The sequence below is a fragment of the Papilio polytes genome, unplaced genomic scaffold, assembly GCF_000836215.1.
Source record: "Papilio polytes unplaced genomic scaffold, Ppol_1.0 DF820956.1, whole genome shotgun sequence".
In the NCBI taxonomy this organism is placed as follows: domain Eukaryota; kingdom Metazoa; phylum Arthropoda; class Insecta; order Lepidoptera; family Papilionidae; genus Papilio; species Papilio polytes.
In genome coordinates this window covers 789,644-813,113 of record NW_013528248.1, presented here as the reverse complement: position 1 = coordinate 813,113, position 23,470 = coordinate 789,644, and the positions used below count along the sequence as shown (strand labels likewise).

Here is a 23,470-nt window from a genome sequence, read left to right as displayed (position 1 = left end):
GCAATAATTTGTTTATAATATTAGTAACATTCCAAGCTTCAAGCAATGTTTTCTTATCGAAACTTCACAATATAGGAAGGACATTCAGATGTTCAATTGTTTTCCAATCTGTGCATCAAATAGTAATTTCCTAGTTGATGTTCCCACGGGATGACATACGACGATCTATTTCCTGAACGGACAGCGTCTTGTAATGCAATTTCTATTGCTGTCAAGTGCTCATCTTGTCGATATCGGATGTATGTTTCCTTATACATGTATATATTACATTTCAATGACTAAATAGACAGGACATGTGAATTTTTATTTACCTTTAATGACCCACCTTGTAATAGGTTTTCAATCAAAATAGTTTTTTTAGGTTATTTATAAGTTTCAATAGATTTTAATACATTTGTAAAAGTAATTAAAGGTATTATTTCGTTACTTTTTAGTCTATTGTTTTATAAAGATTTTGTTTTAAGTGTACTTTGTCAGAAAGTCGGTTTTGTTATTATTAAAATATTTTTTATACTTTTTAAAAAATCAAACAAAAAAATGGGACCTGCAAGCATTACCTTTCGGATAAAAAAAGAAGTATCAAAATCGGTCCACTAGCAGCGGAGTTATGCCGTAACACATAAAAAAAATAAATAAAAAAAATATATCGACGAATTGAGTACCTCCTTCTTTTGGGAAGTCGGTCAAAAATATCAGTTATGTTTATATTAAAAACGTAAGCCATTATACCGTGACCAGTGTACTTTGAACTCAATTTTCAGACCCAGTGGAGCGAGTGATGTTATTTATCAGCTTAAATGACGCCCTGTCATAAATAAACGGGATAAAATATGTTACGTCAACGTGAAAACATGACTTAATTACTTAAAAAGGGGTTGGCTGGGGAACATTTTATTATAAACTAGTTGTTGCCCGAGACTTCGAACGCGTGGTATTACAAAACATACAAACTATAAAAATAACAAAAAGCTACGTATCCCTCAGGAACCAGATATTTCTCGGGGATGAACCTTATCCCATGTGTAGTTCAGACTTTGTTTTATATCTGTGCCAAATTTCAATAAGATACGTTGAACCGTTACAAAATGATCGAGTAAACATTAATAGACTAAATAAATTAATCCCACGGGAACCGTAACTGTTCCCGGGATAAAAAGTATGTGTTCTTCCAGACTATGCTCTAAACCTGTGAAATTCCATGGAGATCCGTTCAGTCGTTTAGGCTACAAACTCTAACAAACATCCATTCATCCATCGTAACTTTCGCATTTATAATATTAGCAAGATATGATATATAATTGCAATTTTAATATCTTGTCCTGTCTATGATTTCATAAGTTTATAATTTATCATTAAACAGTAGAAACTGACATTTTTAAAAATTACAATAAAAATAGTAACCAAAAATCGTACAGGATAAAAAGAATTTAATTAAGCGAAAAGGAAAAAACTTGAAAGTCTTTACTTAGTCCTGCTTTTTTAACCGACTTCCCAAAAGAAGGAGATACTCAATTCGTCTGTATGTTTTTTTTTATGTGTTACGGCATAACTCCGCCGCTAGTGGACCGATTTTGATAATTCTTTTTTCATCCGAAAGATAATCCTAATGGGTCCCACTTTTTTGGACGATTTTTAGAGTCTAAGACTACGACGTAGTTAAATAGTTTAGCTCAAAATCGCGCGACGAAATTTCGGGTCATTTTTGCAATGCATTTTGATGTCAATGAAAGTCATAATTTCTTTATTATGAATCGTTATTTTCCTTTAAAAACCTCTTCTGATAGTTGTTTCAATATAAAATCAAGTATTTTCGAAATCAAGTACTTTATTTTGCATTTACAAAGCCACTGGCATCCATATTTAAAAGCGGTCGAGTCAAACGGAATACTAAATAATCCAACCATAGTGAAAATAAACAGCTTGTGTACATTCCAAATATTGTTAACTGCATCTTATTTAGTATCTCATCACGAACGAACGAACTTTCGGTTTCGGTTTTGGAACAGTTTCGGTTTCGGTTTTGGCACAGTTTCGGTTTCGACCAAAATATGTACTAAACTTTCTGCCCCATCGAAACTAGTGTCCGTGAATTTTTGTGTCATCAATTTTAATCGAAAAGGTTTTTCTTTTCAAAAAAAAAAAACAAATTTAAAATAAATTGTCAGACATACACTGAAACTCAAGATTGTTATCTTAAATGTGTTTTCGGAAGTTTCGATTTCGGCCGAAACCGAAACCGAGACCGAAGGTTCGGTTTCTGTTTCGGCTGAAAAACCAGTTTAGGTCGAACACTAGTATCTCCTACAGTTCATTTTTGTTCGGAAATCTCAAAGTATAGCTAAATTCCCTAACTTAAAACATAACAAATTAGCCAATCTAACTTTTTACATTAAAGTATAGCTATTTAGTTTTTTTTTTTATATGAGAAGAGAGCAAACAAGCGGCGGGAACACAACGCCCATGGACATCCGCAACACCAGAGGAGTTCCTCTGGTCTGTAGTTACAGATGCGTTGCCGGCCTTTGAGGAAATTGTAGGCTCGCTTCTTGAAGGACCCTAAGTCGTATTGGTTTGGACATACCGCCGAGGACAAACTGTTCCACAACGCGGCTGTGTGGGGCAGAAAGTTCCGCACGGTTGTGGAATGCCAGCCATCAACGTGGTGAGGATGGTACCTGGCGGTCTGTAGTATCGTCCGATGACGAAACTCAAAATTGTTATTTTGTTAAAGGAAAACACTTACAATGTAAGTTTTTACTACTGAAACATAAAAATTAAATAATTATAAGAATTCTCATCATCAATAACCCACTAAACGTCCTCACTAAGGGCTCGAATCCTACCCTAAGTTAGGAAAACTAGGCCATAGTCCACTTCGCTGCACTGCGGTTTGACTTCACAAATATCTTGGAATTTATTCGCAGATGTGTTAATTGCATCACAATTTCTTTCACTATAGAATAGTTTCTTTAAAGTGTTTCAAATATTAGTTGTTTTGGTTTTAACAAAACTAACTCTGTTTTAAAATGTTGTGCCAAAAATAAATGAAAACGAATCCGTTATATTCAATATATTTTTAATATAAAATAAACAGCTATATAAAACAGATAATTTGGAAGCAATTTACAATATAAATTATATTATATTGTAATATAATTTATATTGTAAATTATATAATATTATTGTATAATAATATTTCGGTGCAAAAGGGGAGATTTCTGATTTCGTTAAAGCCATTAAAATGTACAAATGAAAGAGCTGTCCCGTAAATATTTAAAAGCGCATCACTCAGACAAACAGAATGTTAAATTAGTCGACTATGAAGTATTCTGTGTTCCAAATTGTATTTTCATATCCCTTTAGTCTCTTGCAAAAGATTTGTTACGAAATGTTCTGTTTATTTTTCCGTAATTGACCATCTTAATTCACTTAGTTGATCAAGAGATGGCGCTGAGTATTATTGCAATATAATTCTGTTAAAAAAAATGTAAAACTATATATATTCAATATCTATACTATTGTTATAAAGAGGAAAGATTTTTATTTTTGTATGTATTGTAATAACTCAAAAGTTACTGGGCGGATTTAAAAAAATCTTTCACCATGAGAAAGCTATGTTATTGCTAACTAACATAGGCAATATTTTAAAATTTCACATAACCGAAACAACAAAGGAGTATGTGTTTACGCTTTATTATAATGTAGAGATAAGCTTATATCCTTACAGTTTATAAGTAAACATATTTTCATGCATCAAAGTCAAACTAGGAAAGTTGAAAATTAGTTTTTCTCGTCTCTGTTGGTCCCGGTTTGGATCAGCATATATTTTTTCGCACTCCGACGTAAGAGTATCTGAGGGGAACGAGACAAGTTTGTCTCATCTAAGTTTTCATATTAAAGAGCTTTGAAAGGCAACACGTAACTCATAGTATATTTAACAGGTATTTACCGAGAATTTATCACACATCCCTTTCTTTCTTTTAGACATAACAGAGACCTCTATATGTGTTAAACTCTGTCAAGTTCAGTACACTGTGTAATGTGTCTGTCAAAAGACTAAAAAAAAATCATCTGTCACTTTTAACAGGACACGTGGGTCTGAAAAAAACGTTTATGCATTATTTTCGCTGAGGCTTGAGTCTTCCATTATTATTGTTCCTTGTGACTACTGTTTTTCCTCCTTTTGGATTTTGGAGTGTTGCTCCTACATGAGGCAGCGTAGTTGAAGGAGGAGTGTGCCGCCTGGGATCGGAGTATCTGCTGCCAAGAAGTTTAAGAAGCAGCCAACAAGCCGAAGGCAGCCAATGAATTGAACCCAGCTGATGTGTTTGTCGCTTCCTTGTAAGCGAGAATAACGCGACAATATCGTAGTGTAACGCGACAACTGTAAACTGTACTGTGTATAGTACAAAAATAACACACATAGTACTACTGTACTGTGTACAGTGTACTGTGCACATTGACTTCAGTTCCTATTGTCAGCAGTAAGCGTATATAGCGATAATGTTTTTTCTATAGACAGAGTTTTAACTGAACAGTTCAACCTCAGTTTGGATTTAATGTCTGACAATAGAAGACTCACGGGAGTAGAGCACAGTTACAGTGTTTACAGTGACATTTTTCGAATGTATCCGACCACGACTCCGCGTGGTATTCCGTGAAAATCCGTTCCGTAGTTCATGCTACAAACTAACAAACATCCATCCATCTAAACTTTCGCATTTATAATACCCTAGTAGTAATAGTGAGTACCATATGTTATTCCAGACTATCCTCTAAATGTATACCAATTCTTGAAATCCACTCAATAGTTTGCTACAAACTCTAACAAACATCTAAATTTTGGCATTTATTTAGCATTCATATTGATTATATTATTTATACTAACTTTCGCCCGCGACTCCGTTCGCGTGAAATTAAAAAAAACAAAACTGAGTAGCCTATGTGTTCTTCCAGACTATCCTCTACATCTATACCAAATTTTATCGAGATCCGTTGAGCCGTTTAGGCTACAAACTTTAACAAACATCCATCCATCTAAACTTTCGCATTTATAATACGAGTATTAGTTATTTTTATTATTATTATTAATTAGTAAGATTTATACGCATTTATATTAATACGATAAGATTATCAATATTTTAAGTGAATAATTATTTTGATAGAGTAAATTAATATCACGTTTTATAATCCATTTCACGATACAATAAAATCCAGTACAAGCATAACATTTCACCTACGTATGTAGAATTTGTAACGAGGTAACTCGCGTACTCCAGATCACGTACGTGGTAAATATATCAAATTGAATCTTGAACATTCTATACATTAAATGAATCTCTTTCAATATTTAAATGGATACAATATAGTTAAATGCTTATTACAGAACTAGCTGTCCCCATGCGGCTTCATCCGCATGAAATAATAAAAACTTTTATTGTTTACATTTATCAAATTCTCACTTGCAAATATCAAAATACCAATGACCTTACTATGGCAATCTTGCTTTTTGAAGTTGAGAGCTCGTATCGTATGGTCTCTTTCGCACATTAAGGTTTTTTTCCAAAATATTTAACCTCTAAGTTTAATGGCGTGAAAGTATATACCCTAAAGCGTGACGTAAGTGTAAGGTTTTTTATTAAAAAAATAATTATTCAAAAATATGGTGTAATTGCTGACATCTTGGGCAACAAAGAAGTGTGTGTTTACGCTTTATTATAATAGTATAGATTACTATAAACTTTGTATTAAAACTGAGTTTAAGATAATGAAAAATTTTACCGACTGTCTCTCGGACGACATTGACAATCGCGTCATTATTTACCACATTTACATTGCAATAAAAGAGATTCAAAAAACATACGGGGGGAAATATAGTTGACACTTCACTTGAAACATTTTTCACATAATCTTACTAGCACTTCCTGATGTCCGACAGTCAGAATCACAAACAAACAATTCAAACACTGATAAGCTTCTCCACGTGTCATGGCATTAAGATATTACCGTTCAAAGAAGTTACCGGTGAAAAAACTTTCTCTATGTCTAGTTTATATTTTTTAAATGTCTTTGGTTTGTATACATAGCAAAGTATACGATATGATATTCCAATTAAAGCCCACCTGCAGTACGGCGCATGTCCCCAGTCCCGCTGTAGTTTTACACATCAACGAATCACTGGAGTACTGAAGCTGTCGGTATAGGGTGACCAACAATAATTAAATAACAAGACAGTCCTTTAAACATTAACAAATTTTAGTGAACATTTTAAATATCGTTATATCGCTCACTTTCAATTACAAAACTTCGATGTATAAGTTCATCTAATTGAAGCGGTTTAAACTGTGGAAAAAAACATGGAATTTCTTATTATAGAAGGTTGCAAATGCCCGTGGTAAGCTGATTTTACTAAGATAGCAAACTAAATAATGCTCACAGACATCTGTTACAGACAAATACGTTACCTCCCTTTGAATTGCCGGATTCAGGTAACTGCTTACTCGTTTGTCATTTTGTAAAAAACATAACGGGCCTACTTTAAAACTTATATCACCTTCTCAGTCTTACTTAATCAAAAAAAAGAGTGGATAGGAGAAGGGAAATAATATTGGCCAGTACACATTCATCTAACGAAACGCAGAATTACTTCACGCCTGTTTTTATATGGTCGTGGTACTGGTCCGTTCCAATCGGGCAGGAATTATTGTAACGGACTCTACGTCCGTAATGGCACTTAATGGTCACCCTACACATAAAATGTAGACCCGCTCAACTGAATACCATGGCTCGACTGACAATATCTCTCGTCAGGCAAAATATATCGTATTTTCTTTGTAAATTCATCATACTGTTCAATGATCTTCGTATTGTCTATTTCGAAATTGTCTATGCGAAAACGGTGCTATCGGAATAGATATACTCGAATAATCTCGTGTTATATTTTATTTACCTTTGACATATCACAGTTATCTAAATCATAGTGATATTGTTAATGCGAAAATTTAGATTGATGTTTGTTAGTGTTTGCCGCGTATATTGCTGAACGGATCTCGATAAAGTTTGGCACAGATGTAGAACACAAGGTACTTAACTACTAAAAACATTTAAATTCTTAAAAATAAAATGTCTGTTTCAAAATTAGGCATCCGGTGCGCACACTTATCAGATGTTATCTATGTATGCTGTTTTACTGAATACTTCAAGTAACTTTTTTTTTAAACGATAAAGGAAAACAAGTATTTTAAACTGAAAAAGGTTTTCGTATAAAATAACAACGTTGGTGTATAAAAATCATTATACGGTAGTGATGCAGTTCACGCTCCGCTGATTCAAAAGACCTCGCTTAGAGCCGCGCAACAAGCGACAGAAAGATACACGGGAATACATACACGGGAATACATTTACCTTTTTAATACATGTCCATACAGTACTTCGAACCAAGTAAGGAATTATCGCAGTTGAAATGGGGACTAATGCAAAGGGCATTAGTCCCCATTTTCACTGCGCTAACTCTCCTACGTAGAAGTCATACGCAACCAAAGATAAACACATTTTGTTTGAGTTTGTTAAAAAAACTTGATAAACAAAAACGAATCATAAAATCTTACTAAAATTATAAATGCGAAAGATTAGATGGTTGTTTGTTAGAGTTTGCCTAAACTGCTGAACGGATCTCGTTGAAATTTGGCATATGTAGAGGATAGTCTGTAAAAACACATAGGTTATTTTTGTTTTCATTAATCCTAAACGGAAGGAGTCGCGGGCGACAGCTAAAGACGTGAGATTTAACAAACTGAGCTCTTAGAATTAGAACTATTCAAAAATCCAATAGCACGACCTCAATTTGGCGAGCGCGTTGCACAAATTAACAAACACGGGCCGTGCATATTTTAAACGAACATCGGCAGCCAATCGGAATACTGGATGAAGCGAAATTGGAAGCACTTCGCTTCCTCACTAAATATTCCTTTTTACATACCTCCTCGATTCATGCGAAACCATTTGATTTATTGCTATTTGAATAAAATATTGACTATAAATATATTACAAAGTAAAATAATAGTAATAGTTTATTTTTATAAAAATGTCGTTAGAAAGAAAATGTTTTTTTTTTATCTGTACTAATATTATAAAGAGAGAAGATTTGTGTTTTTGTATGTATTGAAATAAACCAAGAAGGTCTCAGAAACATGAATATATTTTTTTTTTCACTATTTTTTTTTAATCCCAAGTGGACGAAGTCGTGAGAAACCGCTAGTATCAATTGGCAACCGAACAAGCGGCCACCTGAATTCTCCTATGACTATTAATTTTGAAAATAGTTTTATTAGCTTTTGAATTCGTTACCTATATATCTAATAAGCGCCAATAGCCTAATGGTTAGGGGGTACGGATTACCGATCTTGCGGTGGAGGGTTCGAATCCTGCCATTCGACTATTGTTGTGAACCATATCCTAGCACAAGCCTAGAGCTTAGTTGGAATGGTTAAAGGAAAATCGCATTTTTTTTTGTCTCTGTTTGTCCGTAAGCCTCATTTGTTTTGGGTAATATAAAATACAAATGTTTCTTGTAAATAATATTACAGAAAACTTTTAAACAAGTTTCCGTGACAAGATAGTACATTTACGCTTCCCTTAGTTTTCCATACAATAAGTTGCTCATACATTTAAATTAATTGCAAACTGCAGGTATGTTCTCTACGAACGTTGAAACTTAGGGTTCCCAACTTAGACAACTTCAATATATGAAACAGGAATAACTATTTTCCAAACATTTCTTGGTAAAATTTATTACTTAAAATAATGACGAACTTTTAACGAATATGACAACTAGCTTTCGCCCGCGAGTTCGTCCGCGTGAAATAAAAAAAACAAAAGTGAGTAGCCTATCTCAATGAAATTTGGTATGGATGTAGAGGACAGTCTGGAAGAACACATAGGCTACTCACTTTTGTTTTTTTTAAATTCTACGCGAACGGAGTCGCGGGCGAAAGCTAGTTTATAATATTAGTATTATTTTTAGTTAAACATGTGTTTTTATTCTTTGATCACTGCCTATCGGTGATTGGTAATATGGATGTCAAATTAGTTATTTATTTTACCTTAAAAATGTATCAAATTGCTTTTGATATAATTACTTTATTATTTACTAGTTTTCCGCCCAGAATTACGTCCGCGTAGAATTAAAAAAAAAACTGTTCTTTTAGACATCTATTCCAAATTTCATTGAGATCGGGTTTATCGAAACATCCATCCAAAAATCTAAGTTGGTATAATTAACTAATTTAGTACGAGTAAGTCTAGATATTCATACCTACATCTTAGATAGTGTTATCATTTGTCCTTTTTTTCATATAGAATACATAAAAATCTTTTATAGTTAATGTAAACTTTTAGTGACAGCCCTATTACAGAGAATCTGGAATAGCTCAGCACTAACTGTACTCTGCAAACTGTTCTCGTTGCAAAAAATATTTCATATTTCCTCTTTCTATACACGAAACTATCTTGCGGTCTAGAAATATTAGTTTTCCGTCAAAGATTAAAATATAAATGTATCAAAACGATGTGAAATAATACTTACAGTAAGAAGAAAATTATTTGAAAAAGCATACATTATAACGGTATTTTTACTTCAAATTTAGATATTTCTTACTTATTTTATAATATTGTTAAAAACAGCTTATTCTATTACTTATATATCTATAAGTATACCTTAACTAAAATCAAGTTCCTATGTTAAGACATTAAAAATGCCTACGAGCTCTACGCTACGTCGTAGCACGCTACGCTAGTTCGCACAAGATCGTAGACAGAGCGTGATGGAGAATAAATATTTTGCATAATAAACGTCAACTTTCGAAAAACTTTTTTTAACATTTAAAAAATAATTCGGCTTATTTATGTACAAAAAATATAAATAAGGGCGGGAATACTCATGCCAGTAAAAAGGAAAAATATCTTGCATGCCAGTTACTAGCTCAATACGAAAATACCAGATAAATGGAACAGTTATTTGCATGTCAGTGTAAAGTTTCGTATCCCTACGTCACTTTTCTCATCTTACATATCCGTGTCACAAAATTTAATACCAAGCAAATTAGCTTTTACATATACCTGTGGTTGAATGCAAGTTTGCCTGTCATGTGTATTCTCTCTAATACCTACACTATCTGACAGAGATCCATGAATAAAATATAAATCGGTCGGTAGGATGCACTTTACGCTCCGCTGGTCTGGAAACCTTCACATCACATCTATTGAAACAAGAGCCGAGCGGCCCCGGAACAGTACGGCTTTTAACCGCGACTCCGTCTATGTGAAATTAAAACAAAGAAAAGTACGTAGCCTATGTGTTCTTGCAGACTATCCTCTACATCTATGCCAAATTACAACGTGATCCTTTTAGTAGTTAGGCTACAAACTCTAACACCAAACTTTTACATCTTACAAGTGTGAAAGTTTAGATGAATAAATGTATGGATGGATGTTTGTTAGAGTTTGTAGCCTAAACAGCTGAACGGATCTTGATGAAATTTCGCATACATGTAGAGAATAGTCTGGAAGAACACATAGGCTATTCACATTTTTTTTTAATTCCACACGGACGGAGTCGCGCGCGAAAGCTAATTTATAATATTAGTCAGATTGCCTCTGAATTATTTTTAAGACACATGTTTTTAAAAACAGTTGACTGAGTTGTTTGCAATGCTATAAAAATCGATTAAAAGCATCTGGATCCTTACTTTGCAATTTAAACGGTTGAATCTAAAACTATTCAAATTATTCGCCAGCTCCGGTGCGAGTCAAAACTGTGATTCCCAGTTGTTGTCCCAGTTCTCGACCCCGGGATTATGTAAATTTTCAACTTAACCCCTCGCCTGCAACAGCCGCTGGAGTTTGTTGAAGACGAGACGTAAGACTCGTTTCCACTAAACGAACGAACGTTCTCAATTTTAATTAGAGGTAAATATTTTGGATAAAAACCCTAATGTGGGAAAGAGATCATAAGTTGTTGCCAACATCAAGGAAGAAAGGTTGCCATGGTTTGTCATCATGTCATGTCATTTTGACATTTGTAATTGATAATTTGACAAACGTGAACAATAAATTGAAGTTTTTATAATTTTATGCGGATGAAGTCGCATAGGAACAACCAGTATAAGAATACACATGTATTTTAAATTACATAGAATATTAATTTATTAATATAACATAATAAAATAAACATACGAACAACGCTTCGCTAAACAACGCAGTGCAACTGCACCCAGAATGAATTATTCAAAAGCGTCTAGAGTTTCCTGCAGTTATCCAGCGCGGGTTATTTCGGAGAATGTTTCATAAAAATTTGACGGAGCCAAGTGAAGAGGTTTCCCTTAAATTCACGCTCGTCTGGTCGCCATGGTCGTTCAATGGCCACCGAGATGAATCGGACTGTTTCACATTGTGGACAGATTACGAAACCGCAGGCAGACATTGGCTGAATGAATTCTGTTGACGTTTTTTAATCTGTCTGAATTTTCATTCACTACACTATAAGAATAATTGCAACAGTTGTAGGCATAATGACGGTTATCTATACTTGTTAATGTTATAAAGAAGAAAGCTTTGTTTGTTTGATTGTATTGTATAGGCTCAAAAGCTACTGAACTAATTTTAAAAATTCCTTAACCGTTAGAAAATTTATATATGAGTAACATAGCCTATATTTGTTCATTTCTTTATTATTATCGCGTGCAAAAGTTAATATTAAATGTAATCTATACTATTATAATAAAGAATTCTACATTTCTTTGTTTCCTAAGATGTCAGCGATTACATTAGCATATTTTTTTATAATTCTTTTTTTAATAAAAAGCCCTACACTTACGTCACGCTTTAGGCTATATATTTCACGCCATTAAACTTAGGCTTAAATATTTTTGATAAAAACCCTAATGTGGGAGACCATAAGTTGCTGCCAACATCAAAAAATATTGCCAAGGTTTGTCATGACATGTCATTTTGATATTTGCTATTGATAATTTGACAAATGTAAACAATGAAATAAAATTTTCATAATATCATGCGGATGAAGCCGCACGGGAACAGCTAGTAAGAAATAATCTAGTGGTAGTCAATACCTGTATTAAATAACTGAAACTCTTTAGAGCGTTCGCTTACTTGTAACTAAACTATCGCACAACTGTTTAGTTTCGCTTTAATTCATATGGTGCGCATACTACTCGATTGTTATTTGCGCAACTTAACAGTTGCATTGGCTGCGAAACAATCGACAATCGCACAAATGTGCGATATTTTAATCAAAGGTGTGCCCCCGCTCTTATGCAACAATTTAAACAAAAACACAAATGAATTACTAACATAACGTATAATAATTACAACAAGAATATTCAATCTATTATAAAAATTGAAATATGATCAAGTTTTCAGTGCAATATCTGTCTTTATTCAAATAGATCGGTTCCGGCGAACCATTAGTTAATTGCATAAAGTTGAGTTTCAATTACATTATTGTTATGAACGGCTAACAAGGTTAGATGTTAGCTTCATCTTGTTATGTTATTAGAGGATATAACAATTACAATGATTAAAAATGTTGCGAAATTCATTGTTATCTTTTTACCAGATTAACAGTGTAATGTATTTCACGCGTGTTTGTTTTGACTTTTGTATGTAAATGAACAGAAAAATGAAAGTATATTTTTGTTTTTCAGGTTACTGACCTTTGCAATACCAGATCAAGAATTGAGTTCGTATTCAAGAAGAAGTAAGTAATCTACTTCATTTATACCATAAATTTTAATTTAACTCACAACAAAAACACTATAAAAACATTATTTAATTAGCTATTAATAGTGGTAGAGCCCGCTTTAACATCTTCGACCACACAGAAAACAGGCGTGAAATGGAAGTAATTCCGTGTTTCGTCTGATGAGTGTGGTGCCGGCGGCTTAATTTTAGTCCAATTCCTTTCCACCCTTTTCTTAAGAGGAAAGAAGTGAAAGGAAAAGTGTATTTGACGGTGGAGGAGACGCATCTAAAGGGGAAATGTCCTCTTTATGTGCGTCTCCTCCTTCGTCAATTAAGGGTAGGCAACGCATCTACATTTGCGGACGTTTATGGGCAACGGTCGCTTTCCATTTCGGTGGATTCAGGTGGCCGCTTGCTCGTTTGCCAACTTATATTATAAAAATAAATCTTAACATTTACAAGACTATCACCCCTTTTAAACTCTTTAATTTCTCGAAAGATACTTGTTTTTAAAAACTATACAGTACTAATAAGCCCTAACACTTTTAATGGACCAACAAACAAGCCAACCCTTTGACAAATACGAGCCTTTTGTTTTGACAACCGAATGAAATCTCAGGAGTAGACTGACAAACGATGGGTCTATACACAAGCTATTTTCCACTTTATGTTTCATGATTCAAAGTTCAAATTGTGCTGATTGTTGTACGAGTAAGTGAAGTGGCTTGTACGATATGAATCATTAGGAAGGGTGCTCAGTACTAAGCAAAACAAACATAAGCCACGGGACCGAAACAACAAAAGCTGTCCCAAATAAAATACGGCACAGTCCGACTATCATACCGTTACAGGTAACTTTTATAGAACAACGAATGGACAGAGTGATCGCTATTACCATCTATGTATATTATCTGTGATAATAATTAAAGAATAAAAAAAGTATCCATTTGAATTTCATGTCTGTAATGTATAAATTTCTTTATTCATAGATTTTAATCTGCCACCGAAAAAATAGCTTATTATGAAGTTATATGTATACTAAATCGTTCAATATTATTACTGTAAAGTTATCTAATCTAATAAAAATACATATTATTTAATAAGTGCTCATTTATTACTTATTCAAAATAAATACAATCTGCGTTAATCGAGAATTCTTGGGAAAATTATTAAAAGTCGATTATTTAACTAATTAATTAAATATAAAATTTACACATGAAGATGACATCATCGCAGTTTATAGCAAAGAGCGATTATTCGCTCTTAAGACAACGTATCAATAAATGATTATTGGACGTTAATATTTCGTTCTAATGCTCGCTTCGGTGTGACAGACGGTCGGTGTTCAATCGTTAGGCGGCAGAGCAGAGACCACTCCGCGAGGTCGGTGTCAGCGGCAGATTATTTATTGCTATTATTTATTTACTCTGCGAATGGAGCGGGAATCGTGGCATAAGCTTTTATACAACTGACATTTGTATGTGTGAAAGTAATAGATGATATGTGTATGTAGATTTCTTTTATATCATACTTCATAGTAATCATACTAATATTATAAATGCGAAAGTTTAGATTGGAGAGAGAGAAGAATTTAGGATGGATGGATGGATGAATGGATGGATGGATGGATGGATGGATGGATGGATGGATGGATGGATGGTTGGATCATCCATCCATCTAAACTTTCACATCATATCATATATCATATAAATATTATAAATGCGAAAGTTACGATGGATGGATGTGTGGCGATGTATCTGGCATGCAGAAACCTCGACGGCGCATGTCAGTGAAGAGGAAGAAAAGACTGGATCGAGCACGAATATATGTAAATAAACAATTATTACCATACGAGTCTTTAGATGGATGTTTGTTGGTGTTTGTAGCCTAAAATGCTGAACGTATTTCGATGAAATTTGGTATAGATGTAGAGGATAGTCTGGAAGAACACATAGGCTACTCACTTTTGTTTTTGTTTTTTTTTTTAATTTCAAGCGAGCAGAGTCGCGGGCGAAAGCTAGTTACTTTATGTTCTACGAAGTGCTTACTGTCGAATACTGGAACATTTAATTATGTAACCATCTTAAGTGACAAGGGCAAGCTTATACTCTAAATTTCAATATGGCCGGTTTCCCAGCTACTTTTATCCATTCCTTTTTTGTATCATAACTTCAAGGTCTCAGGTCAACCAAACACTAAAGAATCACTAGGTAACGAAAAAATAAACGGAAACTTCAGCAACCCAGCATTTATAATTTAAAGTCACTCAGATTATAATTGTTTAAGATTCGTTTCACACTTCAGCCGTTAAACATCTATACTATTATAATAAAGCGTAAACACACACTTCTTTGTTGCCTAAAATGTCAGCAATTACAGCATATTTTTAAATAATTATTTTATTAATAAAAGCCCTACCCTTACGTCACGCTTTAGGCTGTATATTTTCACGCCATTAAACTTAGGGGTAAATATTTTGGATTAAAACCTTAACGTGGGAAAGAGACCATAAGTTGCTGCCAACACAAAGGAAACAAAGTTGCTATGGCTTGTCATCATGTCATGTCCTTATGACATTTACAATTGATAATTTGACACATGTAAACAATAAAATATTTTTTTTTACAATTTTATGCGGATGAAGTTGCACGGGAACAGCTAGGTAGTAAAAGGAATTACCCCTTTAATTTAATCGATAAGGTAGTTAGGGGTTTAATTTCTTGATCCTTACATGTCTGTTTAGATTTATGTAATATTTTTCAGAGTGGCCATTGTTCAATTTCACCGATTGATAGCATGTCCCCTCTGTCATCACATGCTCTATTGAACTGTGCGTATATTTTACGTTCCATTAAATGATAGATTTTTTGATTGTCAATAGACTTACAAAGAATTTTTTTAGTATATATTTACGTTCGTTGTTGTCGACATATATTTATATATCTACAGTAACTATATGGTATGTAATTTGGCTTCAAAATAGTCATCATCATCATCTCCTTATCCTACTCCCATAGGGTCGGCGCAACAGGTTTTTGTCTTCCACATAACACTTTTATACGTCATCTCAGTCATCACTCCCTTTTCGATCATGTCACCTTTTACACAATCCATCCATCTCTTTCTAGGTCTACCTCTACCGATGTACCCTTCCACACTCATAACTAACGTTCTCCTTGTAAAATGCGATTCATCCCTCCTCATAACATGCCCATACCATGCTAACCTTTTACTCCTTACCTTCTCTACTACGGGGGCTGCTCTCAAACTTCCTCTAATATACTCATTTCGTATCTTATCCATTCGTGTTACCCCACCCATCCATCATGACATTCGCATTTCTGTCACATATAGTCTCCTTTCATCCGTTCCTTTCACTGCCCAACATTCAGATCCATACATCATGACAGGTCTTACGACGGCCTTGTAAATTTTCCCCTTTAGTTTAAGTGGAATTTGAGGATCGCATGTTACTTCTGTGACCTGTCGCCATTTCATCCATCCCGCTTTTAAAATAGTGTTAGAAAATTTAATTACACAGTTCACTGAAGCGTTACCAATTAGCATAGTTTAGTGATACGTCACATAATTTGACTAATCCAATTTAAGTGTCATGGTACGGATCAAATATTACATAATTATGTGCGAAACAAACTCAGTTATAGAATTCAGGGAAAACATTAACATCACCAAATTTAATATGCCAGAATATTCTCGTTATCAAGTATGGAAGTTTTATTTCTACGAAACATAATTAAACACGTGTTATACTAGCTGTAGGTTGTGACTTCGTCCGCGTGAAATTAAAAAATATATTGCCTATGTTACTTACAGATAAGTTAACTTTCTAACGTTGAATTTTTTTTTTAAATAGGCCCATCTTTCCGCTTTATTATATTAGTATGGATATTGTTAGCTTTTTAAATATTTTTTTTATTCTGTATTCTTTTAGGTAATTTAATCTGTGTTATAGATCAATACCATTTATCTTTATTTAAAATAACAATACAAGCTTTGTATTTGTTATGTTAATAATCGGACAGTAGTCATATGTCAGAAATAAGGGTATTGGCTCGACTACACGACGGCCATATTGGTAGTGACGGATGGAGGATGGTTGACAGTAAAAAAACGGGGTTATTGGTAAAATTATTCTGTACAAATTGGAAGAAAACATAAGACCTACAGAAGACTATGTTTTAGTAAAGCATAACATGGCTGTGGCTCCTATAATATAGACTTATGTTATACAAAAAAAAATTTACAATACTCTTTGTTTTCCAACTTACCACCTTAACTTGGACTTCAACTTATCTAGGTTACTGACTACTTAGATGTGTTCCAATTAAACTTCCAAACTAAGTCCCCTTTATTTCTACAGGAGTTTAAATCATGTATTTTAAGGGAACCATTTAAAGTTGAGACTACAAGCCATTTGCAATGTAACGCCTAATTAAATGTCCCTGAATCTCAAGAATTTCGACTCTAAATTTTGTCATGCAAGTTTTTATTATCTGTAAAGTTAAATTTGTTTCTAGACTTTTGTAAGTTACAGGAATAATGTTGCTTAATTCCCACTCATCATCATCAACTTGCCCTTATCCCTTATAGAGGGTCGGCACAGTATGTGCTGCTCCATACATTTCTATCAGCTGTCATATCTGTATCCATTCCTTTCTTAAGCATATCCTTTACACAATCCATTCATACTTTCTTCGGTCTTCCTTAGTAGCCATCCACTTATTAAATGTCGCTTAATTTCCACTCACGATTGTTAATCTATAGTTGACGCATAACTTAAAGAAACAGATTGACCTATGACAGATTGGCTACAATATAGACTTATATTAAATTGTAAATAGAATATGTAAATGTTACCTTTACTATCTTACCGATATTCCAAAATAACTTTCGCCCACTTCTCCATCCGAGTGGAATTAAAAAAAATGAGTAGCTTTTGTGTTCTTCCAGACTATTCTCCTATACCAAATTTCATCGAAATCCTTTCAACTGTTTAGTCTACAAACTCTTAACAAACATCCATCCATCCATCCATCTATCGAAACTTCGCATTTATAACAATAGTAAGAAGTTAGATTAGTAAGATGCGAAAGTTTAGACGGATGACAGGATGTATGTTAGAAGGTGTTTCCAAAACGTCACAAAGGATTTCAAAGAAATTTTGCACATATGCAAAATATAGTCTGCAAAAACACAAACTATCTACTAAGTGTTTTTTTTTAATTACTTGCAGCGCTAGTCTATACGTTACTATACTAATTTTTAAAAATTATAAAAAGGAAATATTTGTAATTTTCGATTTTTGTACTTATTGAAATAACTCATAAAATACTGGGCCAATTTTAAATTTCATGTACCATTGAAAACTGCGTTACTTACTGTAACAAATGCTGATTTTTTATTTATTTTCGGGCGGACGTAATCGCGAGCAACAGCTAGGTAATAATGGTAGACGTATTTAGTACGTTGTAATCAACTTTATTTCGTGAAATCAATGCAGCTACAAAATTGCTTTCCGAAGCAAGGTGGGTGTGCAAATTGCATACGTCCGAAGATAATCATATTTGCTGGCGCTGGCTTGCGGAATGACGTGCGACAGTGACGTACTAGCACTGACAATTGCCTCAAATATTAGAGAGATGCATTAGGAATTTCATAGACGTAAAATTGCTAATTGAACTGGAGGATTTAGTTTAGGTTATTGATAGCTTTGTTTATGTATATCTATACTGCTATACTATTATAATAAAGCGTAAACACACACTTCTTTGTTGCCTAAGATGTCAGCAATTACAGCATATTTTTGAATAATTCTTTTTTTTAAAATAGCCCTACAATTCCGTCACGCTTTAGGCTATATATTTTCACACCATAAAACTTAGGGGGTAAAGATTTTGGATAAAAACCCCTAATGTGGGAAAGAGACCATAAATTGTTGCCAACATCAAGGAAGCATGATTGCCAAGATTTGTCAAGTCATGTCATTTCGACATTTGCTATTGATAATTTGACAAATGTAAATAATAAAATAAATCATAATTTCATGCGGATGAAGCCACACGGGAACAGCTAGTTTATTTATACACACCTTTGACTAAACTATCGCACGACTATTTTGTGATTGTCGATTGTTTCGTAGCCAATTCAACTGTTTTTCACAACTAAAAAACTAAAAGTTGTGTGGTGGTTTTGTTAAAGGTGTGCACACTTTCTTATGGTTTGGGAAAAGAAGTATTATCGTGAATTAAAATTGTAAATTTATTATTATAAATGAAATGAGTCTACAACTTTTACTATATGAACAAAAGTTTATCCTAACTTCTAAATTGAAATAATTTGAAATCCACAATCTACATTGTTTACATTTAAAAAACAACGTTCGGAATTTGAAATCGTGCTAACAATTTCAGTAGAATTTTAGCTAACTATCTCGTTCGTTCAATCGAATTTTGGTTTTCGATTGCATTGTCGCTTTCAACTAATGAAGTATGCGTTTGTTTGTACACAACCTTTATGAACTCATCACAAAACTGTGCTAGGTTATTTATAAATATTTCTATAGATTACAATATGGTTAGTCAAAGATTCTCCGAAATATACCTTAAATGATTCAAGGAATGTTATGAAGTTCTTGCTAAAGTGTATTTTCCGTCTTTTTTTAATTTCTCAATTTTTTTACCAGAAATTAAGCCACATGTATAAAAAGATACTGACCGATAGATAGCTATATTCCTCTCTTTGTAAATAAATTATAAGAAACCAAAAAACTCAATTAGAGCATCGGTGGTTCAGTGGTTTAAGCACTTGACTTGTAATCTACAGGTCTTGGGTTCGAATCCTGCTGTACCAATGTGATTTTAAATTTTTCGAATTTTCATATGTACATAATTTACCCGATGTTCTTCAATTCCAAATTCGATGAAATTCGAAGTTATGTGTGAAGTCAACCAACCCACACTGGGCCAGCGTGGTTGACTATGGCCTAGTCACCCTAACTTAGGGTAGTCTCCGAGCCCCTTAGTGGGGACGTATAGTGAGCTGGTGATGATAATGATAAAAAATCACATCACAATTAGAATTTAATAACTGTAATTTAACTTTAATAACAGTCTATCAAGTCAGAAATTGTTCAAATCTCACCTCCATTAACCGGCACATAACAAGGTGTGAAGTCATGGCCATTCGCCGGGCAAATTGCGACCCTCGTGATTATATTCCCTGCCAGATTGCAACGTTACAGCGACGCTCCGTAATGGGAATGGCCGAATCTGTCATGTCGTAGTGATGTCCGTATTCTAGTAATTGTTGTCGATACTTCCTGTGATGAACTGTATTTTGCATACTTTGCTTCTTAAAATTTGAATCAAATAATAACTTGATTTATTCGATTTCTTTTATTTTGATTACTGTTGACAAAGGGTTATGAAAATGTGTATAATATACAGAATAAAGTGAATATCCAACGTGTTGTATTATTTTATTTAATGTTTTTGAAATTTCTATGCTTGCTTTTGTAAGATATCGATGTTGATAGCACATCACTAAACAATAAACGAGTTTAGCACGGGCCGTAAATTATATTTGGACCGAAATCATTTTTTTTAATTTAAAGGAAAATTCCTAATTCCAATTCCGAATTATTTCAGGAGATAGTAATTCGAGTACTTCTAAAAACAATCTTATTAATATAAAAACGAAAGTTTAAATGTATATTCTTTACAGTTTGTATCATAAACGGTTGAACAGATCTCGATTAAATTTGGTATAGATATAGAAGATAGTCTGGAAGAACACATAGGCCACTTACTTTTGTTTTTTAAATTCCGCGCGAACGAAGTCGCGGGCGAAGGTATTATGTGATAAAATTAAAGGTGATTTTCATTTATTTTCCAGGATTAGATAGAAGAAAACGAGTTAGAAGAAATATATCTGAGAATCGTTTGATTATCACACAACATTTTACTGAGCGCACGGTTACGCCCGGCGGTGATGTAAGTAACAACCAAAAGTTTAAATACAAAGAATTAAAAAGAAAAGTCTTAAACCAATTTAGCAACCAGTGTGATCTACTGAAACATCATCATCACCAGCTCACTGTACGTCCCCTCTGAGGAGCTAGAAGCCTACCCTAAATTAGGGTCACTAAGCCTTAGTCAACCATGCTGGCTTACTACGGGTTGATTGACTTCACACATATCTTTGAATTTCTTCACGATGTTTTCCTTCACCGTAAGAACGTCGGCAAAATTATGCACATATGAAATTCCAAAAATCAAAAATCACATTGGTACCGAGATTTGACTTACAATAAACGTCTCCTTTCTCAGTCTAGCACTACCTCGACCTTTTCCAAGATAAAGATCAAATGCAGATCTTTATCTCAAGCTTCGACCTAAGGTGAACTTGACAACTAGTAGGTCAAGTAAGCACGTTTAAATCTGAATATTATCCATTATTTCTAATAATTTCAGATAAGCATGCAATGTGCGGCGTCCAGCGACCGACCGCCCCAGTTCACATGGGGGAGAGATGGAGTTACAATCTCCAGTAACACTGACCCAAGGTACCAATACTTGAATATACTGTAGAGACTACAAATAAAAATAATAACAGTGGTATAGTCAGTAACGTTAAGTGCTGCAAGAATGGTCCACGATGATAAAAAGGTCCAAACAGCTGAAAGTTATGCAATAAAACTACTCTAATTTCAGATATGCTTTGGGACAAGTGATGACGTCAGATAACTCCGTAGTCACACAACTAAATATAACAAGAGTGCGAGTGGAAGATGGAGGGCTATATTCTTGTACTGCTAAAGAAGGAGATAATTTTGCCACGCATGAAAATCGACTTGATGTTTATGGTATGTTTCCTTTCCTAACTCTTGGCCGTCAATGCAATTAAACTTAGTATATAGCCCATATATTTTTGCAGACTTTGGTCGAAATCAGTAAGATTAGTTAAGCCGTTCTTGAGACACTTAGTAACATCCATCTATCCATCCAATCTTATTTGTAATGTCAGTATAAGTGAGATTTCAAGAAGAAAATCTAATTAAGCTACATTTGCACTTATAATATCTAAACTTACAATATTTCCAACTTTTAATATTTGAAACTTGAATGATATCATAATCCATATATTATAGTATCTCTGGAGCGTAGTTTAATATGTCAAAAGATAAAAGGACAGAAGCAAAACTAAAAAATGTTTTCTAACTTTTAGGGCCGCCATATATCAGATCCCTGCCGCCAATAAAAGTTCAAAGCGGCGAAGCGGTTAATTTGAGATGTCCATTCTACGGCTACCCTATAAGGTAATAAATGGTTCAGCTACAATAGAAAATGTGTCAGAAATGTTGAAAATACTCTCGAGAATACGCCTCCAAAATTAAATCTAAAACGAAGCGAAAATAATTCTGTTATGGAATTAACTTGATTTGGTTCTTTCCAGAAATTAAATGCTGCGTATTTTACTAGCTGTTCTCGTGCGGCTTCATCCGCATTAAATTATAAAAACTTTACTTCATTGTTACATTTGTCTATGTCAAATCAATTAGAAAATGTCAAAATACCGTCATCATAATAACCTTGCTTCCTTTATGTTGGCAGCAACTTTGGTCTCTTTCCCATATTAGGGTTTTTATCCAAAATAAGTTTAATGGCGTGAAAATATATAGCCTAAAGCGTGACGTAAGTGAAGGCCTTACATTTAAAAAAAAGAATTATTCAAAGATATGCTGTAATTGCTGACATCTTAGGCTACAAAGAAGTGTATGTTTACGCTTTATTATAATAGTATAGACGTGTCTTCTCTTAGGGTTAACTTTCGCAGATACTTAATATAATACTATAATACTAACAACAATAATCAATTAATAATCACATTTCCAGTAAGATAGATTGGGATTTCAAAGGGAAAATAATAAATTCCAACAACATATTTCAAACGAGATACAAACGTGGTACAGGAAAGAAACTTAAAACCAGACGAAATGTAGTAAATATTCACGGAGTTCTTACTATACCAGAAGTTAGTAAAGAACAGAACGGTGCTGTATTTACTTGTATAGTAACCAGTCCGTCTGGTGAAATGGCAAGAAGAGCGTTTGAAATACAAGTTATAGAAGCACCGATATTAGAAGATCTACTCTTAGGCAATAATCTTCAAGAAGGACAAATTGTAAATATTTACTGTAATGTAAGGAGCGGTGATCTTCCAATACACTTCGAATGGCTTAAAGATGGGAAAAGGATATCTAGTAGTTTAAAGGTAAATAACCAAAAATCTAAAACAGACGTCCCAGAATTATAATTAAAAAGAGATAAAAAAGTAGGGATCAATTATAATTTTGTATTTTTCCATTAAATGAAAGTTCCAAATTCAATTCATAGTACCATAGTTGTAGCGAACTACAATCCGGTTCAATTCAAATCCGGAGGCCTAATTTAAGTCCCTTTCTCTTTACCATCGTTTTATTATAAGGAGAGGTTGGGAAGGGGAAGTGGATTTGACGGTGGAGGAGATGCATAGAAAGGGAAAATAACCTCTTTATGTGCATCTTCTCCTCCGTCGTATAAGGATGGGCAATGCATCTGCAATTGCGGATGTCTATGTGCAGCGGTCGCTTCCCCATTTTGGCGGATTCTAGTGTCCGCTTGCTCGTTTGCCACCTTATGTTATAAAAAAAAAA

At 33.8% G+C, this 23,470-nt stretch overlaps 1 protein-coding gene across 1 annotated transcript in view; it reads left to right on the top strand.

Annotated features, from left to right (window-relative positions):
* LOC106109946 (Down syndrome cell adhesion molecule-like protein Dscam2) overlaps positions 1-23,470 on the top strand; it is a 106,801-nt gene that overhangs the window by 80,957 nt on the left and 2,374 nt on the right. The window contains exons 9-14 of the mRNA XM_013291604.1: positions 12,720-12,772; positions 20,671-20,768; positions 21,249-21,340; positions 21,489-21,640; positions 22,003-22,093; positions 22,671-23,049. Coding sequence (XP_013147058.1) covers positions 12,720-12,772; positions 20,671-20,768; positions 21,249-21,340; positions 21,489-21,640; positions 22,003-22,093; positions 22,671-23,049 — 865 coding nt within the window. The remainder of the gene's footprint in view (positions 1-12,719; positions 12,773-20,670; positions 20,769-21,248; positions 21,341-21,488; positions 21,641-22,002; positions 22,094-22,670; positions 23,050-23,470) is intronic.